The sequence below is a fragment of the Macrotis lagotis genome, chromosome 4 (assembly GCF_037893015.1).
Source record: "Macrotis lagotis isolate mMagLag1 chromosome 4, bilby.v1.9.chrom.fasta, whole genome shotgun sequence".
Classification (NCBI taxonomy): Eukaryota; Metazoa; Chordata; class Mammalia; order Peramelemorphia; family Peramelidae; genus Macrotis; species Macrotis lagotis.
This window is the reverse complement of record NC_133661.1, coordinates 13,791,187-13,814,296: the sequence shown is the minus strand read 5'-3', so window position 1 is coordinate 13,814,296 and position 23,110 is coordinate 13,791,187. Positions and strand designations below refer to the sequence as shown.

Genomic DNA, 23,110 nt, shown 5'->3' with positions numbered 1-23,110 from the left:
TTTCAAACTTTGAATTATAGGAGCATAGATTTGAACCTGGAAGGGAGCTGAGAGATGAACTAGTATTGCTCCTTCATTTTACAAATGAGGAAACTGAGGATAAGTGAGAACCAGGGAAAGAGAAGTGAATTTCTTGAGGCCTACAAATAAGAAGGAGAAAGGCCAAGTTTGAACCTAAGTCTCAAAAATTGATTTATACTAATAAATACATATTAAGAACCTATTATTATATGCTTAGGGCAATTAGGTGGAAAAGTGAATAGAGCATAGTTTTGGAATCCCCGGAGGAAGGGAGGTCAAATGCATTTTCAGATACTTGCTACTTACTAGTTCTGTGACCTTGGACAAGTCACTTTAGCCCAGATTGCCTCACTTGCAGAGCCATCTCCAGTCCTCCCAATTCATATCTGGACTCTGGATTTGAATGGTTCCCAGAGAAGAAAGTGAGGCTGGTGACTTAGTGCAGTATCCCATCACTCAAATCCAATTCATGTACCTGTCATGGCATCACCTCCCCTGATGCCAAGGTCATCTTCAAAAACAAAGGGCAAACATCATTACATGTCAGATCCAAGGGATACAAATATAATGAAACAATTCCTTCTTACAAGAACCCTATATTACATTTATAAAATGTGTATTCCTATATGAATGTCTGTATGACTATATGTGTGTGGGATGTCCCTCTTCTCAACATCAGAAAACCAAAGTCCTCTAGGAGTTAATTTTGGAATTTCTACCATTTCAATAGATGAGCTATTCAATGTAACTCTGATCCCAGATCAGATTGTTAGATCAAGCATACAGCTCCAGCTCCTCCTATATGGACCATCCATCCAACCATGGTCTTCACCAGCCCATCCCCCAAACCTCCCACATCTCTATTTCATCTCTTCCATGATATTGTTCCTGGATAAGCACCACCTCACTGTCATCTCCAGAAGTTCCTTTCCCTCACTAAATTAGTTTTTAATCCTCAATCCAGTTCTATTCTTAACTCTGACCATCACTCCTATACCATGTAGTCTCTCTTAGAATCTAAGTTCCATGAGGTCAGAGAGGTCTTTTATTTGTATTTGTGTTGCTAGCATTTAACCCAGTGCTTAGTACATAACTATGTTCATTCATTCATTCATTCATTCATGCCTTGCTCCCTCTACTTCTTTGAACTTACCTATTCTTCCACTCACACCCCAAAATAAGAAATGGCATTTACATGGCAAAGTGATTTACATGTGATTTTCTTTGAGGATTTTTTAGCACAGTCCCATGGGCAATATACAAAGTGCAAACACAGTGGCCACTTAACACCTTAATTCACAATTATTTGTTGAATAAACTAAAGAATTATCCTAATCAGGACCCAAATTATTGACATTTCTTTTAACTCTCTGCATAAACTCCTGGAGACTTTGGGAAGCATCTGCTTAGGACCAGACAGGCAGTCCTTTAAACATTTCTAATCAATTTTCTCTAGCTGGGGATTTGTCCACTGCCTGCCAATCATTTGTAATAAATTTTTCTTCTTGTTTGGTTAAGACTCCTAATATTGTATTTAACTTCTGTCACTCTCAGCTACAAAGCAACCTAATTACTTACAGGATCAAATAGAACAATGTTTATTGTAAATGAATAAACATTCTCTGAGTTTAAGATTTGCTTTTTTAATCTCCCAAATGTGAGGCAGACTAGCAGACAGAATAGCAGAAAACATGAATTGGACACCCCGTTGTTCAGGATTTGTTCAGGATCTATCGCAACTTCTCCCTAGCTGTGAAAATCTAGCCACCTCACTTAATATCTTCTTATCCTCCTTGGTCACAAAGATAGCACCTATCCTACAGGGCAGTGAGGGCTAAATATTATGATCTACATAAAACAATTTGTAAACCTTAAAGCCAAGTATAATTGTGAGGTTACTGCTGTTATTAGGCCAGAGCTGTCATTTTATCACCATACTAGACAGTCAGTGAGAAGCTTTTACTATCAATGCAATGTTTGAACATTTATGTATTATCCAGAGTCACAGACAATTTACGTCAGAGGTAGGGCAGGAACCCAGGTCATCCTGACCCAGAATTTAGCTTTCAATTCAAGATAGCATGATGTTTCACAATTGTTATTATGATTAAAATGGTAATATTAAAATTAATGTTGCCTCAAATAACTTTAGACTGTACCTATTTGATGAACTATTTCTCTCTGAATAAATATTGCTTAAACTCTCTTCCTTCCTCACTCCTACCAATAGATGGTAACTCAGGGTAAGGATCTGCTTCATTTTTGTCTGTACCAAGCACAGAACTACTGTGTGCTGTAGATTAATAAATACATGGTGATGTATTCCATTTATGGCTATTTACTCTAAGGAGTTCAATGATTAAAAGAGGAAGGTCATAGATGTACATATATATATATATATATATATATATATATATATATATATATATATTTGTAGTAATACTTTTCCAAGGAACACAAAAACTGGAAAGAAAGTACATATTCATTGAGAGGGAATGGCTACCAGATAAGTTAGGGTATATGGATATAACTGAGTACTATGATATGGCAAGAAACAATAAATATGATGGCTATAGAGAATCATCAAAGACTTATATGAACTGATGCATAGTATTCAAAAAGAAAAGAGAAATGTATAATGTAATCACAATAAAGAAAAAATAAAACAATGAAAACAAAATGCTGAGAAACTGCTACAGCCAGACTTGCTTCCCAGAAAGAGATAGAACAAGGCTTCTCCCCATCCTATAGAATAGATGTAGAAGACAATGGAGATGGAATACTCTATATTACATGAGACATTTTTCAACAGATTGTTAGTTTTGCTGATGCCTTCACCCTTCTTTATCTGTCTGCCTTCTTTCTTACTAGGAGAGAGTATTTTTTAAAGATGTATGTCATTTGAAAATAAAATGAATCAATAAAAATTGCTTTTCAAATGCCTGTCAAATTGAAATGATCATATTTTATCCCAGACAAGAATACTCTCCAGATATCAAAGATCAACAATAGGAACCAATCTTGTGAAGAATACCAAGTTGGTTCCATCTGATATACAGATCCCAAGAGGGCAGATTTTAGAAGTGCCCATGAATATTCACCTAATAGCAATGCAGCAATGACCATCCCTGAAAGTTATGAAGATATCTAATCTATAAAGAAATCATAGAGGCAGCTAGGTGTTGTAGTGGATAAAGCACTGGCCTTGGAGTCAGGAGTACCTTGGTTCAAACCCAGTCTCAGACACTTAATAATTACCTAGCCGTGTGGCCTTGGGCAAGCCACTTAACCTCATTTGCCTTGCAAAAAAAAAAAAACCCCAAACTAAAAAAAAAAAAGAAATCATAACTTCTAAATAGAAAACGTCAATATGAAAATCAAGAGCAGAAAAAGACTTGAGAGTAAGCCAAGATTTTCACATTCCATTTTTCTGAGAGAAATGTTGGCCCATCGTCCTAATTGAAAGATTAATAGATCCAATTCTCACCATGCCTAGACTTGTAAAGAGTTTCTGATAAGCAGATAGGCTCCTTAGTCCGGGTTAGAACTGAACTTGAGGAAGATCTTTAAAAAAGGTTCATCATAGACCAACAGAGCCAACTTAACAAGTACCTGATTTTAAGAGACCCAGAGACATCACACAGGGAGCAATGATAATTCCAATAGGCCTTCAACTCTCCTATCAGTCCCAGTTTTTAATTCAAGACATTTTGATTCCAAAACTAGTTCTCTGGCTGCTGCTCCACAGGATTGTCATCCAATAAAAAAGACAAGAGCAGGTAAGACTAATAGTTAACATTTATACAGCTCTTTACTACTTGCAAGGCATTTTATGTACATATTATTTGATCCTTACAGCAACCATAGGAAATCAAAGGTACAATCATTATCAAACTTCAAAAGAAAGTATAATGGTTTAAACTAGGGTCTTTCCCAGGGTTGGACCCCTGGAAAGTCTAAGAGGTAAGACCTGAATATATTTTCCTCCAAATTGAAAGTCAAGCTCTCTAGTAGGCCATGTTGACTCTGTAATTACAATTCCCTATGGAGTTGAAAATTATGCATTTGTTTACCCAATTGAGGAGCCCCTTTAAGTTTCCAGGTCATCTCCTGCTTTGTTCAATTATTCATCTTTGGGGTAAGGGAGGATAGTCCAGTAACACATTTTGGTTTGATATGTGTAAAGCCCAAGGCTCAGTAATGAATTTTACCTTTCACAAAAAAAAAAAAAAGATTAGACGAGGTGATTTGTTGTTTTGCTATTTTTCGGCCTCTATGGCTTCAGAGGACAGACCTAGTAGCAAAGGTTCAAAATCACAAAGCTTTAACTTTATATAGTGAAATAATTCCTATGGATTAGTTGTGTTCCAGTGTGAAATGGGCTTCCTCAGGAAAAAAAGTGAATGCTAACCTCTCTTCTACATTTGGCATCCTCAAGAAAAGGTAGGATGATGTCATGATAGATAAGTTTATAAGGGGGGAGTCTTCATCAAATATCAGTTAAAGTTGGTGTTGTCATTCATTCTAGAAGAAGGGAGTAAATGAGACCAGCAACCTCTTCCAACACTTAAATACCATGATTCTGTGAATTCGGAAAAAATACCTTTAAAGCTAACCCATTAGTCTTTTAACAAACCACTTCCTCTATAGAAAAATATTTGCCATTTTCCAGGGAAACTGGCTGTGTATTTATTGCTCTGTGATTTTCCCATTTTAAAAGAAATGCCATTAGGTTTCAGTTAATGCCAACATTGATTGTAGCCTAGACCTGTGAAGAAGACTTGGTGAATCTCATAAGACAAGACATCCAATTCAGCAATTTCCTATATGCTATAAAACAGTGATCGTCGGGAGGTCCCGTCTGCCTCAGAACTGTGCTAAGGGACATTTTCCAGGATGTCAAGCCCTTCCTAAAGTAAAGAGTTTATATCATTAGCAAAGTTCAATCATCTCATTTATCAGACCCACTCTGGCCTTATCATTTCATGCATCAACAGTATTTCCTGAGGCATGAGATGAAAACAAAATGCTTTGGGGGTAATTATTTTACAGCTACTGCTCCTTCATTTTCATGGGTCGAGTGAAAATACTTGTCTAATAAATGTGCTTGGCTGGACATTTGCTAATGTAGCCAAACTTCCCAATGAAGAGGAAGAGCAATGAAAATTTGGACTTACTCAGTAATAGCATTATTATTCAGTAATAACAAGGTCAGCTTATAGACACAGGTTTTATCGGTGTCCCGATAAACTTTAGTTATTATTCTGTGCTTTCTTGTTCTTGCTATTGTTGTTGCTGATGTTTAAATAATCCAGAAAAAAGTAACCGGACTGGCTCTGTGAAAGCAGGAGACAGGAAAAATAAGGGACAGTCAAGATCTGTCTCATCATGCTAGCTGCAGGACCCTGGACAACTCCCTTTAAGACAGTAAGTTGGGGAGAAGTTACTCAACTACATTGGTGGAGAAATTTTCTGAGTTAGGAGATAACTGGATCATCACCTATCCCTGTAAGCCAGTCAAACCAGACATATCTGTTCCTAAAGCTTTAGAGAGATTAGACAGGTAGTCTGAAACAGGTGGCACTGAGAAATCTGTGGACGGAATTAAGAGCAAGACCTTAATGACATAGAAGTCACAGCTTTCAAGGGGTCTGAGACTATGGAAGGTGAAAAGGGTATTTAATGGTTGATTTCTTGGAAATGTTTTTTTCTTTGGTGAATTATTCCTCCCCCTTTCCCCCTTTTTATTCTTTGCTGCAGGAAAGGGATGAATAATATATTGGGAAAGAAGGGAAATAGCATTTACTACTAAGTGCTTTGGAAATAACACATTTGATGTAAAATGATTTATCAATAAAGCATTTATTTAATAAATATTCTTTATATTAGCCAAGAAAATTATTCACAAAGCTATGAAATCTAAGCCTTGAAAGGAAGCTTCAAAGTACTAAATTTTCCATGGATACAACTGAATCTGATGCACAACCCCCAATTTAGATGAGATTATAAGTAATAAAGGCCAGAGCTCTAGATTTGGAGTGAGGAAGACATAGGTGTTCAAATACTACCACTGACACTTAGTGGGGATCTTTGACTAAGACAAGTTCATAACTCTGTTTGAAAGAAATTTATTTTCCTTTCAATTTTTGAGAGAACAACAATTAAAAGTGCCTAGATAACCACAGTCTTGAAAGACCTTTGTCTACTTTCCCATTTCTTCAAAGAACTACATTTGCCCCCCAAATCTGTCTTCCCTTTTACTTTCAGTATTCACAATATTTGCTGCCTGTTTATTTTAATCCTTGAGAAGGAATAATCAACATTTTCTCTAGATCTCCCCAAATGATGATAGGCTGTATGATCATTTTAATGAGTCTGATCCACCCTGTAATCAAAAGAATATATAATCATACTTTAAGACATTTCATTCATCAAACACATAGGGAAAGCTCACTAATTCCAAAGCTCTGCGGTGGACAAGGGGGTAGTCCAAAGAATGAACATAAATGGGCTCTGCCTTCCTAGAGTTTACAGTTTACTAGAAGATGAGGCCATATACTCAAGGAAACAAGGAAAAAAATAATATGTTTACAAAAGAAGTATTATTGACTCCTCGAAGAGGTGGTAGGAATTTTCTAGAAGAGAGTTTAAGATGAGGGCACTCAGCATTTGGAAAAACATCATCTAGGTAAATTCAATTTGTAATGAATAATGTAGCCAATCTTTAGTCTTTCTGACTCAAGCTTTTACTTCTCCTTTCTGGGATTTGAATCCAGGTCTCTGACTGATGCTCCAGTGTCCTCCCCCTCCCCCTTGTGCCACTAAATCTGTGAGGTTATCTTCTATGAATTAGTTTGTCATTTATTTGGTTCATAGAAAATTTCCTCCAAAATTTAGAGGATTCACACCCCATAAAGGAGAAGTGAAACTTTGAGTCTGAAAGAGAAGGGTTCAAAGATATATGACCATGGGCAAGTCAAGTCATTTAATCTCTATGAACTCTAGAATCCACGTATATAAAAAGGAGATGACAATAATTCCTTGATAGGCTGCTAGGAAGCTCAAATGAAATAATAGCAGTAAAGTAGAGGTTGGCAATGCAAGAGCTTTCTGAGAAAGTAATACAGCCCAGTGCTGCTTAAACCAGATTAAAATGTCACTGAGAAATACTTATTAAAATAAATAAAAATACAATGGAACATAGGAAATGCTAGTATGTGGTTTTCAAAATCAATATATGGCCCTGGGAGGTTCTGCAGGTTTAATGGCCATTTCCATTGAGTTTCATAGCTCAATGTAAAGCTCTTTATCAACATTTCCAGCCTATCTTGTCAGTCACTACTATTACCGCTACTGCTATTAAGTGTGGAAGGTCCAGGAAAAAAGACGGGTCTTTGGAAACCTAGAATGGGAGTTCAGCTTTCACTGGCCACTCTCTTCCTATGTGTGTGGTACAAATTACCTTCTTCTAGACCTCAGTTTCTTCATCTGTACAATAAGAGGACTAGGCCAAAATGGCCTCTAAAATCTCTTAGGTGAGTCTTGGGAAAGTCACTTCAGGGATGAGTCTCATTTTCTTCATCTGAAAAATGCCTGGACCACATGGAACTAGATCATCAAAATGAAGGGATTACAAAATATTTTAAAAACTAGATGAAAATATTAGTGTTTGCTTCATATAAACAGAAGTTAAGTATTTACAAAACAGTAATTCTGAGGTAATTTTTTAAAATTGGTAGTTCACTTTCAAAGCATATTCTTTTGCTTAAACCAGGGATTCTTAAGTAGCATGCTTGTATGTGTGTAGATATATGAGTCATAGATATGAATGTGTTCCAGATTTCATGGATATACATATGTGATTCTAGATAGTTTGTCATAGTTATACATGTATTTTTCTGTCTAGATCTGTGTCATAGTATATGTTATAGCATTGTGTGTGTGTTTTTGTGTCTATATGAATGTTATAGTGAAGGCCCTTTCTCCAAAAATGATTTTTTAAATATATATAAAATCAAATAAATAGAGTCACAAAGGATGCCAATTATATTAAAATTTGTTTTTGAAGTTCATGTGCCCTGGTTAAGAAGTCCCATTTTAGAACAATGTACTTGGGTCTAGCCAAAAAGTTCAATTATCCTTGGATGGAAGCAAGAAGGAGATCTTAGCTCCCTTGAGGTAGCCAGTCCCTGGTGAATAGACATTATCCATCACTGGCTTTCTCTAAGTCTCTGTGTGCGTTCTTTTAGATTTCTGGGCTGCTTCCTAGGGGAGATGAAATTTCAAAGTCCAGATATACAATTTTCAATAAATCACAGTCCTTGTCATGGACTCCAAGCTGATCCCATAATGTGATAACTCCATGTCATTCCCCTAGTTTCATGTCAGTGGAAAGGTTGGCTTAGAAAGTAAGATTGGGTCTTGGTGATAAGAAATAGAACTGAAAGATAACAGCCTCCAGAACTTGGGAGACAAAAATTTAATAAACAAACATTCTATGAATTCTCCAGACAGTCAACATGATAAAGATGAAAGAACATGGAATTCCAAGACCATAGAACCCTAGACATAAAAACCAGTCTTTCAAGAAAATGACAAGGAGCGGCTAGGTGGTGCAGTGGGTACAGTATTGGCCCTAGAATCAGGAGGACCTGAGTTCAAATGTGACTCAGACACTAAATAATTACCTAGCTGTGAGACCTCAGGCAAGTCATTGCCTTGAAAGAACAAAAACAAAATTAAGACAGGAAGCTTGATGCTGCATCTAATTGATGTTCAACTTGCCTAGAGATGTCACAAAGGATAAACCAAGTGCACAACTGTTCTGGGATCACTGGTTGGCCAAAACTATAGTTGGTTTTTTCAGTCAATATTTATCCACCAGTTTCATACCATAGTCAATATTTATCTACTGAGGTCACGGCATTTCAGGAAACCAGCTCCTGTCACCTTTTCTGAGTAGTAGCTATGCTGAAATTCAGATTTCCTAACCTTCCTGGGGATTTAAGAACCTTTATGATGTCTGGCTGCTGTTTACCACTCACAACAACAAAAATCATCATATCTCAGATATATATTTTTAAAAAAATCAACCACTAATTTCAAAGGGTAATAAAGTTTACAAGTAATTTTTTTTCAAAATAACCCCATAGATCATGAGATGTCGATATTTTGATTCTATATACAAGAAAATCAAAGCCCAGAGAGAGGAAAAATCTTACCAAGAGCCATTTCAGAGTCCAAAATCAAAATCCAAACTGTTTTTTCTTTTGATGCTTCCTCTGATACACTTTGCTTTTTTTTTGGAGGAAGAAATTCAGGAAGCAAGTCATTTATCTGTCTATCTGATGTCTATCTATCTATATATTTAATGTTTCCATCTATATAACATCTATATCTTCATTCATCCCTGCAGGCAACTACAGGTACATAGAATAGAAATGTGTTCATTTATCTCATTAGATAAATCAAAGAACAACAGAGTTCAGGGAATTTCAGTCCAGATCTAAATTCAGTGCATTTCAAGTCCTTGCCCTTCTTTTTACCATAAAATAATAGTTAACTTCCAATTTCATGCACTTTTTTTTACTTTAGTCCCACTTGTGATTTTTCTTGGTTCCTAAGGAACCATTATAGGCGGCTATTAAATCATTGAAAGAACGCTAAGCTGGGAATCAAAAGACCATAGTTCTAGCTTTGACTATGCTTTTTACTTTCTTAGTAATCCTCATAGATATGTTTTCTCCCTTATAAATGAAGAATTTGGTTTAATCCTCTCTAATGACCCTATCTCTAATATTGATTATTCTATGCTTCCTTATTAATTCCAACATTCTAGACTCTAAAGTTACTTCTAGTTCCAGTGTTCTATGTTTTAACATTCCATTTAGTTCCAACACATTTTGAGGTCACTTCCACCTCTAAAATTATATGTCCTAAAATTCTTTCTAGATTCAAAATAATTCAAACATTGCATGTTTCCCATGTACAGGCGTGAATCACTAACTCTTCCCATCTCATCCATCCTGCACCCTTTTTTTGAAACCTTTGATCAAGTAACTTCACCACATATCTATGTTTATTTCCTTCTCCCTAAGCTACCTATCCTTTGATCTCATAATATCAGAACTAGGACACCAAGGCAGGTTTGTTTTTTTTATTTTCTAATAGTTACATGGGTTCCATGACAATCTGGGTTAAATTTAATCTAGAAGGAAAAGTTTCCCATTTTGAGAGGTAGAATACCAAGTCTCTGTTTCTTGTCTATTCTCTTAGTTTTACATTAACCAGAACCATCTCCAAGCTGGTAAGGAAACGAGAACACAGACATCTGACCTGCCCAACCCTCTACTTGTTCTATGGTTTTCTATAAAATTCCAAGTCATCAAGTTTGATAAGTGTTACAGTCCTCTATTGACAGACTGGGCCAGGTGCCTAATGCATTTTTTATTTCTTTGCCTCTCCTCTCAACCTGTTTTTACTTTGATTGGACTTCTTACTGTTCTTCTAAAGTTTATGCTATATTTTTCCCTGTCATTACTCCTCTTCTTGCCTAGGTTGTTTTCTTTACAGAAATAACACAGATTCTTATCAACTACCCACCTAACTTAAGAAGTTGGTTCACAATAATTTATCCTGGAATTGAACAGTGGAAAAGATCCAATTTCACCTAGAAGATTGCTTTGTTTCCTCTATTTCTGATAATGAATAAAAGTTACCACTATTCTCCTTTGGAACCCTAGAATGAATTTAAGCTAAAAGGGACATCTGCTCATTAATCTACAGGGGTCCCTGGGAAGAAGGTCAACTCTGCTGGATCCAGCTTCCCTAGATGAAGAAATAAGTAGTCTATGGATTATAAATGTGTTTTGTTATCCAACACCATTGGGAGCATAGAAACCTCCTGATTGCTAAATGGAGAGACTAGGAAGATTTATTTTTAATTTCCTCAAAGATATTTGAGTAATCAAGCTATGATTTGGAGAGAGAAAGATAGGGAGAACAGAAGAGAAATAGGGGAAGAGAAATAGGAAAAGGAGAGAAAGAAGGGGGGAAAGAGAAAGAGGGAGAGGGAGGATAGAGAAAGAAGACAAAAGAAAAGAGAAAGAAACAAAGAAAGACAGGAAGGAAAGAGGAGGAAAGAAAGGAAGGGAGGGAGAGAGGGAGGGAGGAAGAAAAAGAAAAAGAAAGAATGAAAGGAAAGATGGAGGGATGGAGGAAGGGAAGAAAGAAAGGGAAAGGAAGGAAGACAAAGAAAGACAAAAAGATGAAAATAGAAATAAGAGGGAAAATAAAGACTGAGAGAAAGGCTGAAAAGAAAACTGGAGCTGGAGATCAATTCATCTTCCCTATTCAGTTCCATTCATTGGAACTTAAAACAATCCATTTTGTAGGGGATAATTCTAGGATCATTGGATTTAGAGCAAAAATGTACCTTAAAAAACATTTTGTCCAATCTTCTCCTCTTATAAAGAAAGTAAACCCAGAAGATGTAGAAATGTTTGCCCCTATACTTTTTCTTTTCTTCCCATAGGTTTGTTCTTTAAACATTCACGTGCACATGTGAACACACGCATGCATTTAAACATAATTAACAGTAACTAGCATTTATGTACTACTTTAAGCTCTGCAACGCATTTTACATAGGTTGTCTCATCTTATACTCCCAAGATCCCTCTCTGTTAGGAATTATTGTTCTTTTCTGCTCGGAAAAAGATCATACAGCTCACAAGTGTCGGAGGCAATATCTGAATGAAGATTTCTTAATTCCACTTCCAATTGTCTCTTATTCCTCTCTCCACTGGAAAGCATGTGTCCCAATGAACAGACAACTAGGCTTGCAGTCAACAAAACTCCAGTGTAAATCTGATCAGACATATTTGAGCTATGTGATCCTAGGTAAGTCACTTTACTTCTGACTGCTTCGATTTACTCATTTGTAAAATGAGGACAATAAAATACCTACCTCCTGGAGATGGTGTGAAAATAAGATGAGATAATATTCATAAAAAGCTTTGCACAGTGACTGGAAAAGAGTAGTACTAAGATAATGCCCTTCCCTTTCCTTGCTTTCCTATTGAAATGAGGAGGGATCATGGATTGCTGTGGTTAAATAATTCGTGACAAAGTAATCAGATTGAAGTTAAAGGCCACCTACAGGGCACTGGAGAGGTAAAGAATAAGTTTGAGCACATAATACCTTATAGATAGGGAATTATATTGGTGAAGTGGAATATGGGACATTATTTAAGAAATATATCACTGGGGGAAATGGTGGCTGCCATAAGACAGAAAACCAAAGGGTAGCTTTTGGTATTCATGTAGGTTGAAGAGTACGTGAGGAAGATCTCTTAGCATATTAAGTGGTCCTTATATAGCAAACTTGTGAGAGGACATCAGTGGGAATCATATGGACTCAGCTAGGTTGGTATGGATTGTGATAAATAACCAGCCATCACAGAAGGAAACACATCAGTGATATCACAGGTTTATTGGATAACTCACATATATGAGTTCCAGGATATCTATTGTCCAAAGTTCATCCTAGCTAAAGTCAGAGAGTTTCTGCAGGAGGAAGATGAAGGGTCTAATTTTTAATGACCACAGCAAACCTTGAAGACCATCCTGCTGAAGCATCAGAATATGTTTGGGGGAAAATATAGGTCAGGATAGGGAATTTCCTCAGTTACTGAGTAAAGGATGCCATATTCTGAAACTATAAGGACTACCTCTCAGGTTCTTCTTTCTGAGCATCAACAGATAACCATTCATTAGCTTTTCTCATAGAGTCTCTAAAACTTAATCTGAAAATCTACTCCTTATCATGAATTCTGTTTTTCATCTCTTTGCAAAAATTGTTTTATATGAAGAATGTGTATTCTAGTGAGTGTTAAAAAAGATTTTGATGGCATCTGTCAGCATCAATGAACATTTATTACCAAAAGCTGAGTGAGAGACTGAGTGTATCAGGATCCAGAAATGCTTGCAAAGTCATCCCATCTTTTTGCAACCCAACTGAAATGAGAAATATAAAAGATGGATTGAGAAATAATGAGTGGGTCCATAGGATTTTAGGATCAAGAAAATTATATGAACTAAATTCATCATGAACCAATGGCAATATTTAGAACTGAGTCTCCTTAACCCAAGATTGACCTTATTCCACTACAACTTATGATAACCTAGATATTATTTTGGCTAATTTGGAGCTTCTAGTCCAAACCTCTCATTTTAATGATGAGGAAATTTAAGGCTATGGAGGGTAGTCTTCTTCCTACTGTGCCATATTATACATATACATATTTTTATGCATGTGTATATAAAATACACACACATAAAGATATATATTATATTTTGATATGTATACACTATATAAATATGTATATAAATATTTATTTGCCTCATGATTCAAAGAAAATTCCATTCTTATCTTGACCTTTTCAGTAATTGTTTCATGAATGTCTTGTCTGTTACTAACACTACAAGTCTTCCTCCCCCACCTGGTAATTATTAGGCATTATTAATAGAAAGCACATTTCTCTAAAAATTCCCTAAACTGATCCATTTCTTTACTCATGTATATATTTATTTGCCTCAGGATTCAGTGAAAATTCCATTCCTACATTCACCTTTTCAGTAATTGCTTCATGAATGTCTGTGTCTGTTACTAACATTACACATTTTTTCCCCATCAGATCTGGTAATTATTAGGCATTACTAGTAGAAAGCACATTTCTCTAATAACTCCCTGAACTAATCCATTTCTTTAATCAGAGTTCTTCCCTACACAGGGTAAGCTCAGTTTTCTGGTTGTATTAATGGGATTGACCCTTCTGAGGATCATTTCTCCTTGGAAGACAAGAATGGTCCTCATGTTCTTTTGTCAAGAGAATTAAAATTAAAGCTTGTTTTGCATCTTTTCTATTCTCATAACCATTTTTACTCAATGATGCAACAGGTACGAGAGAAAAAAGTAAACATTTAGAGACAGACAGACAGACAGGCAGAGAGATACAGACACAGAAAGAGACAGAAAGATAAAATGAAGAAGAAACAGAGAGATATTTAGACTAATAAATAGAAAGAACAATCTGTCCACTTAAATTTTCTCTAGGAAGACTGGACAGAGAGAATTCCTCATTAGCCAAGCAGGGCTCTCATCGCTTTCTGAGAGTCTGACAGTCCAGTGCTGCTGTTCCTCATTAAAACCCAAGGTAATGACTGCAGAGAAAATTTAATTGCTTGTTCTTGCAGGCTGGCTGGATGTGGTGTGCTTCCTTGGCACAATCACAGGGATGGGCATTACATATAGGAGTTGATATGGCGATGGAGGATGAGGCAACCTGTCAAGCAAGAGTCTGACCACTGGCTCCTTGGATTTGTGGGATGAAGAAGACAGGCAACTAGTTTAACTCTTCAGAATGTGAATGTGTGTGTGTGTGTGTGTGTGTGTGTGTGTGACAGAGAGAGACAGAGAGAGACAGAGAGAGACAGAGACAGAGAGGCAAGAGACAGAGAGAGAGTGACACAGAGATAGAGAGAGATAGAGAGACAGAGAGAGAAGGGAGAGAAGAGAAAAAGTGGGAGTTAAAGGAGAAAGAAAGCAGAGAAAGGAAGAAGGGAGAAGGAAGAAAGACAAAGGAGAGGGAAAGAAACAAGATAAAAGCAACACATTTATTCCCTGGTCATTACTAGACAAGAATCAGCTGGCCTGCTGGTTCTCCTGTTGGTTGCTCAATGACCCCTACCTGGGCGCTCAGACCTCCTAGGGCCTGGCTCCAGCTTTTCACTTAGAAAACATTCCAAAGTGTGCTCATGTTTCTAACTCCAAACCTCTCCTTTGCTCATTTTTTTTTCAAAAGGGTCCTGTCAGCCGTGATTTTCCCAGGCTTTCGGGCAGTAGCCAGTTTGACATTGAGTTATGAAGTCACCCACTCCAGAAACCACCCTCTACCTCATGTCAAAGGCTCCAAGTTTGTTCTAATACAATAAATGTCAAAGAGAACAAAGGGGAAAAAAAACCAGTCCCTTCATATCTGCACAGAAAAATGTTCTCCTAGTTCTTAGGAGACATATTTAGAGGACAATGGGTTTTTTGGTCTTTCTTTACACCCCCAACATCGAGCACTGTGAGGACATGGCAAGGTCTTAATTTGTTGACTTACTTCTCTTTGAGGTCACATCTGTACCCCTCTGATCATCCAAGGAATGGTACACCTAAAAATGGATAATTAGCCCATGTCCTAGGGAATCAAACCTGATGTCAAAAGAAAAATCCAGATATAATGCATCTGAATCCATTCTGCTATAGGTTGCTTCATTGTGGGAAGTGAGTGTGGTTGGAATAAAATAAAATTTGCTCATCTGATGACATTGTAAGTAATTTGATAAAAAAGCAATTAAAACATTTCTGTCTTGTTATTGGAAGTTTAATTAAAAAACACAGGAGAAATAGTTATACCACATCTATTCTCAGAAGAGCTCCTAATGCAATCAGAACATTTCCAATGACCAGAAATATTCTCTGAAATAATTTCCTGCAAAAAGGCATCTTCTTTCATTTTTCCTTAAAATATTCAATGAACATTTATTAAGCATCTAGTGGGTACCTGACAGTATAATACCTTAGGGATATAAAAAGAAACAAAAGACTGTCCCCATCTAATGGGGGTATGGGGGAAAATATGTAAACAACTATATTTATCATTAATATAGGTTAAGTACTGAAATGAAGAGAGATTGGAGAAAGGCTTCCTGTAAAAAATGAGATTTTAGTTTGGATATAAAGGAAGTGAAGGAGGTTAGTAATTTTATGGAGGAGGGAGTATTACAGGCATGAGGGACAGTCAAGGAAAATGTCAGGAGATAAGAGATTGATTATCTTGTTCATGAGACAGCCAGCAATACAGTTTCTCTGTATTGAAGAGTAAGGTACAAAAGTACTGAAAAAAGGTAGGAATTAGTTTATGAATGACTGAATGTCAAACAAAGCATTGTGTAGTTGATCCTGAAAGGCAGGATTTGTTTTGTATCCCCAGAATCTACCATATTACCTGGTAAAGATCAAGTATTCAATAATTATTTGAATACTGTTCTTCAAAAATTGTTTTAATAAAATAAATAAATTTTATTTTTTTCAGTACTACTTGTATCAGAGCTGAGATTATCCCTCAAAAATGGCCCCTGACCCTTTAAAAATCATACCCACTTTCCACCTCACTCCCACCCCACTGCCATAGAACAACAATCCATTTCCTCTTGAGTTGTTCTGACTTGTGAGAATCCTGTAACAATAGGAGCTGGGGACACTGAGTGTGGAGCAAAGAGGACTTGCTAGAAGGGCTCTCTTCAGCTATGTGAAAAGTTATTATATGAAAGAAGAGTCTATTCTGTTTGGTTCCAGAGGGTAGAAATTTGAACAAAGAACGCCAACTGGAAATAGACAGATGTGGACCTAAAGTCAGAAAAAAACATCTCAACAATAAGATCTCTATCAAATTCATAGGGCAGTGTTCTGGTCGGGTAGGTAGTGAGTATTTAAAGGAGCATGGATTTAAAATTAGAGAACCAATTAGAGGGCACTGAATCCAATTCCTTTGTTTTACAGATTAGAAAGCTAAAGTGACTTTTCCAAGGCTACACAAGCAGAAGGTATCTGAGACAGAATTCAAACCCCACTCCTCCTGACTCAAGTCCAGGACATCATCATGGCACCTGGCAAAGGCTGGAGGACATTTTGGTTATGAGGAGAGTTGAATTTATAGGTAGATGTGCACAGTCCAAATTGATCTTTGGAGTCTTTACTCTCCCTGAAATTCTGTATAAATTCAATCCCCAGAGATTTCTCCACCTCACTTCATGATCAGTGCCAAGCCTATCTCCTTTTGGTTGACTTCTTTCTATCATAAGCTGCTAAGGCTGCCAATTGCTCCATGTGATCACTGGGGCACCTTGGGTAGGAAAAGGCGTAGGGTGGGTGTAAATTGCTATTGTTGGATCTGTAATGGTGGCAAAAGTCAAGTCCCCACCATGAACAACACTTCAGAGAAACATGATAATGAGATGTTTCTCAGTTTGGCCATGGGCATAGCAAACACTGTGTAATCATAGGGTTTTAATCTCCTTCCCCCAATGAGTGAAATGAAGGCTATAGTCTGCAGCATCCTGTAGAAAGTCTGTGCCTGCCTCTTAGCAAAACATGTAGACAAAATATGGAAAGTAAAATGGAAATTCTGTAAGATGAACTGGAATTTCTACAGTGTTTTAAAGGTTGCAAAGTACCTCAAGGATATTTTCTTATTAAGCCTCACCTTGAAGTGAGTATCACAGATATTACTGTCTACATTCTGTAGAATAATCTTGGAGAGGCAACTTGGATTGCCCCTAGTCACACAACTGATATGGGATACCTACTCCATGCTAAGAATTGATAGATTCTGAGTATACGAAAAAGAAGAAAGAAAGAAAGAAAGAAAGAAAGAAAGAAAGAAAGAAAGAAAGAAAGAAAGAAAGAAAGAAAAGAAAGGACTTCCCTGACTTTTGATGACCTTATACTCTCATGAGGATGAGCATATAAATTATATATATATATATATATATTTCTATATTTACATACACAAATATATGTGAATACATACTATATAAACATATAAAAATAAATTCAAATCAATTTGAGGGGAAGGGATTAGAAACAATCCAAATTCATTGCTCAATTAACTATGTAAAGATTTCTATGGCTGAAACCTTTTACATGAGCTTCTTCCATCGTTCATGTAAATGGTCATAGTATCAGGAGACAGAATCTGCTACTGACTGGAGATGGATGTTGTTATTCCTTTTGTCAAAATTCAACACAGAACTAATACTTTTTGACAAATTCTTCAATCTAGACTTGGCTCCAAATTGAGACCTTGCTCCAAAATTCAGACACGGATAGGAATAATTCGTATTATCTTGTGAGTTGACTTTACACAAGGGATATGAGGGATTCTTAATGATTATTTTCCCAATTTTAAAATCAAAATTATAGGGATCTCTTTTACTACTCAAATCATTTAATCACTATATGATGGACTCTTGACTCACCTGCATCGCAACCAATTTCCTTTTTTGACAACTGATCGTTCCTCAGGTGAAGAGGCAAAGGCTAACGGCTGCCATGCACAAGGTGTACGTTTCAGTTGTCTCAGTAATAATGAACATTTTCAGTTAGTGTTCATACAAGTAGAGATACCATTCATAAAGCCTACACTTAAAAAGCTTCCCCAATTCAGATGTTTCCATAATATTTTCATTCTTGAGCTATTAGGCTGTAGGTCTATTGTATTATGATTTCAACTAATGAGATACAGCAAATTAAGATCCAACTCGTCAAGACACCTGGAACTAAGGTAGACGCAGAAAATCATGATATTTCCAGAATGAAGCAGAAGAGAAGGTTGCATTTGGGTTCAGAGGTTGTACAGGGGGGTTTTGCCTCTTCTATAAAATCTATATGACCTTGAGCAAATCACTTGACTTTTGTATTTCCCCAGTTTCCTCAACTATAAAATGGCCCCTGGGATTCCTTCTCCTTCTAGATATCCATTCCTTTGATGAACACCAATATCACCCACTGCTGCATTTGCAGTGATCTTGTCTGCCACACACAAATTTAACTAATGTTGTGAAATGAAAATCACATTAAAGTCACTTCTTACTGTTCTAATTTTGATGGCATGCCCTCTTGCTGCTTACAGAGTAAGAGGTATAATTACTGTTATTTAGTTTCTCAGTAAAATATGGAAAACAAAACTCAAGTATCATTTGCTAAAACAGGTGTAACCCCGCACTACATAAATCCAACTTTATATAACCATAAGGTATAAATTCAATTCTTGCAAAATTAAAATATCACCATAGTGATTAGAAAACTTTTAGATGATCAGGATGTCCTTTCACTGCTATAGCCTTCAAAAGATTTTTCCTAAATCTAGGATTCTGGATGAGATCTTGGAAGCCATTTTGCTCTACGCATTCCTGAGCAAGAACCCTTTCTACAAAATCCCTAAAAAGTGATTATTTTGTCTTCACTTGAAGATCGCCAACATTCTCCTGATGTAGCCCCCTCCATTTCCAGAGATTTTGATTTGTTCCAACAATTTCTCTTACATCAAGCTGAAATCTGCCCCTTTACAACTGCTAGCTATTCATCAGAATGCCAAATAGAATAGGTCCATGCCATAACCCTTCAAATACTTGGAAAAAAGCTACTATGCCAAGCCTTCCCCTAAGACTTCTACAGATACATAAGATATATGCCCAAACAATTACCACACATATTTGTTTGGAATCTATCTATCTATCTATCTATACCTATCTATCTCAAGCATGAAGACCACATTTACCATGCTTGAGATAGATAGGTATAGATAGATAGATAGATGATGGATGGATGGATGGATGGATAAAAAATGGATAGATAAATATTTGAGGACACCTCATGCTAATTTTACAACCATTCTAGGATCCTTGACCAACAGGTTGGAAAATAATGAATGAGACATTTTTGAAAAATAAACCTATGCAGGAAGGTAAGCCTTTTACAGAAGCATCTGTCTGTACATGGTGAACTAATTTAAGGTGTTTCCATTTTTTGGATAAATTTTAGCATTCTAAGATTTAACTCTCTGAGAGTGAACAAGTCATTCATTTTCTGAAAATCAAATTGATCACGTGATGAGAGTAACCAAAATGTCCACACCTTTTGACTTATAAAAGACACTTTTAAGATTATGCTCAAAGGGGGTCAATGTCAGAGAGGATGGCCCCAGACAGAACCAAGTTTTCAGAGTGGCAATTTTTATAGAGGCAGAGAACTGGAAATAAAGATGTTCCTTGATTGAGGAATGGATCAATAAGACACGGTATGTAAATAGAATGGAATCATATGCTTGTAAGAAACTATGAATATGATGAATACAGAGAAAGCTTATTCACGCAAACGAAGACTAAGATTTATATAAAAATAATATGATTTGATGAAAAGTAAAGGTAGTAGAAACTGAAAAATATGATAAACAATGATTAGAAAAATGAAAGAGGGAAAAAAAGACCAGTAATGAAACAATAAGACTGAAATACTGTGAATCTGGTGTGAATATATTTCAAAAAACCAAATGACCCTTATATTTTTTATAAAGAAGCTGGGGTGGGGGTGGCAAGTAGAAAAAGCAGGGGGAAAACGGTCAGAACAATTAATCAATAAGTCTACTAGCTGGATGGCGAGCTCCCATGCCATGGTGTCTGCATAGAAGTCAGGGAAGGGTCTTCTCACATCTCTTCTTTGGGACCACAATAAATTAGTACGTTTCATTGAACATTGTTCTCCTGCTTCCTATTATTTTAGTTTCCCAGTAAAAGATGGAAAACAAACCTTAAGTATCATTTGCTAACACAAGTGTAACCCCACACTACATAAATCCAACTTTATATAACCTTCAACTATACATTCCACATGGGAAAATCTGACCACTAAAGTGGGACATGTATGTGTATGTCTACAGAAACTAAGTGACACCTCCTCAAAAAACAGCTGCACCCAAATGCAACAGCAGAGCAGAGGGATCTAGTGGATGGTATAAATGATTTAAACAAAAAATCTCAAGGAAGCTACTTCAATCTCCTCATTTCAAGGATTCTTTTAATGGCTCTCAGGGGGAAAAAGTGAATTTATTTTGCCAAGATTATCACATAAGTAGAAAATAATTCCGCAATTGAAACCCAGACCCTCTAGCTCTTAATCCAATTTTCTGTTCATTACAGAAATATACATTAAACCTAACTCATCAGAAATGTGTCCATTATACAAAAGGAGAACTCAGATCCTAAGTAAACAGTTGATTTTTAAAATGTAATGCTGTAGTATCAAGTAGATTTTAACAAGCAAAACAGGAGCATTTGGGCCCTATATAGAACATTTTAAAATGTGTTTTCAATGTTTTCTACTCTCTATTGAATATTTCTATTTTATCTAATTATGTCATTTTTCCATTTTTCTCCCATAAAAGTATACATTTCTGATGAAAATGAAACATCAGAATGAAATTACTTTCACTTAACAGAATGCTAATTACCTTTCTCTAGTTGAATTTTCCTCAGCTGAATAAAGGTGACTAATCACTTAGCTTGATTATGGAATGAAAAGTTAAATATTGATATTATACGTTATCAACTACCTTTGATTGGTTTGGGATGGTGACAAAAATTCTCTTAGCAGTTTTACAGAAGGATTCCCGACTGCTTTTGATTTTAAAGCAAAGATGTGATCTCCCAAGGAAGGAGAAAGTTATAAAACAACCACTGAATCAACACCAATAAAAGCTAACTAGTTATTCTACATAATCATGGGAATCAAAGCTCACTAATGACAAGTGGCACCATGACAATAACTCTCCATGTCACTCAATATTAATTCTCATCAGGTAAATGTATAATATCAAAAGTCCGTTTTTCAGACTAAATACCATCGGGTCATCGCAGTTAAACAACCATGATATACTGCAAATCATCAGAAATGGACTATTGGAAAAATAATCAAGAGATCCTTAGTCAATTTATATAATGAACAGAATTCATTACCAACAATATATGCTAAGTGACTTTTATAGAAGACAGTATTTTTCCTTCATAGCAATAATACTCTATCATGATCCATTAACACTGCACATATCGACAGGTCTTTTCACCTATATGACTCAACATCCCTAATGACCTTACTTCAATTAATCTAGAGAAACTGGTGTTCCTAAATGATGTAATTTGAAGTTTTGCTCTGGGCTACTCGAAAGTGTCCTGTAGGAAAGGAGAGGGAAAAAGGAGAGAAAAAGAATGTAGAGTGTAGGCTAAATGAGAATACTGTTTTAAAAGCAAAACTAGCTTTGTAGCTGTTGCATTTGGGTGCAGCTGTTTTTGAGGAGGTGATACAAGTTTCTGTAGACATACACATAAATATCCCACTTTAGTGTTCAGATTTTTAAATCGGTTCAATTTATAGAAAAGAAATGATGCGTCTAATACACAATTTGATGACCAGCTGAAGGGCATATTATGTTTCTATTCATCTTGAAAATTTAAAAATATATCCCTTTCAATGCTGTTTTAATGAGATGAGGGTCTTTTTCCTGATGACTTTCATTTTTCATAAGAGTAAAAGGACATTACTAGAGGAATACAGAAATGTGTGATGGATTTTCTTACATGTTTTCCTGAGAGATAAGGACAAGGAGGAAAAAATTCTACCTTTTTAGATGTCTTTATTTTTCAAATATTCCATGGTTTTCAATATTCTCTTAGAAGATATCTTAAAGACTTGGGGGTAAAACTTACAATTTCTTGGGTGGACTCTTTGTAGAGAATTTATGGAAAAACATAAACAAAAGTTGTACAAGATAGAATGCAATCAATGGAATATGAGGTGTGACCATCAGAGAGATGACTTACATGTGTGACATCCCAGAGTACATACTATTCCCAAATTCTATTTGCCAAAATAGAAGTTAGATAGGAAAGTTGGACAAAAGTAAAATTATATTCTATAAATCATAAACCCAACAATTCTTCTTGTATAAGTATGATGAAACTAAATCACACAGATTGGTGAGTCAAGATCCAATATAGTATTCAGATAAACAAGGAAGCTCACTGAAATTAGCCAACAGTAGATAAAGAGGTCTTACTTTTGACGGTGGCTGTGCGGGTACAGTTGTACAGAATCGCCAGTTCTCCAAAGACTTTGCCTGGGCCCATCGTGCACAGCTTAACCCCCTCTTTGGTAACTTCAACTTTTCCATCTGTGGAGACAAGAAAACATGAGCAGTGATTGGAAACGAGCTCCACTCATTAAGTCTTCATATAGATTAGCAAACATCTTTGAATTACTTTGCAGCTATGAAGCACTGGATAGATTACTGATCCTGGAATTAGGTGGACATGAGTTCAAATGCATTATCAAATACTTAATAGTGTGTGATCCTATGTGAACACTTTTATCCCTGTTTGCCTCAGTTTCCTCATTTGTAAAATAAGCTGGAGAAGGAAATGACAAATCGCT

At 36.2% G+C, this 23,110-nt stretch overlaps 1 protein-coding gene across 1 annotated transcript in view; it reads right to left on the bottom strand.

Moving 5' to 3' along the window:
• PRKG1 (protein kinase cGMP-dependent 1) overlaps positions 1 to 23,110 on the bottom strand; it is a 1,157,583-nt gene that overhangs the window by 739,020 nt on the left and 395,453 nt on the right. Inside the window, 1 exon segment of the mRNA XM_074232273.1 lies at positions 22,737 to 22,850. Within this exon segment, the coding sequence (XP_074088374.1) occupies positions 22,737 to 22,850 (114 nt within the window).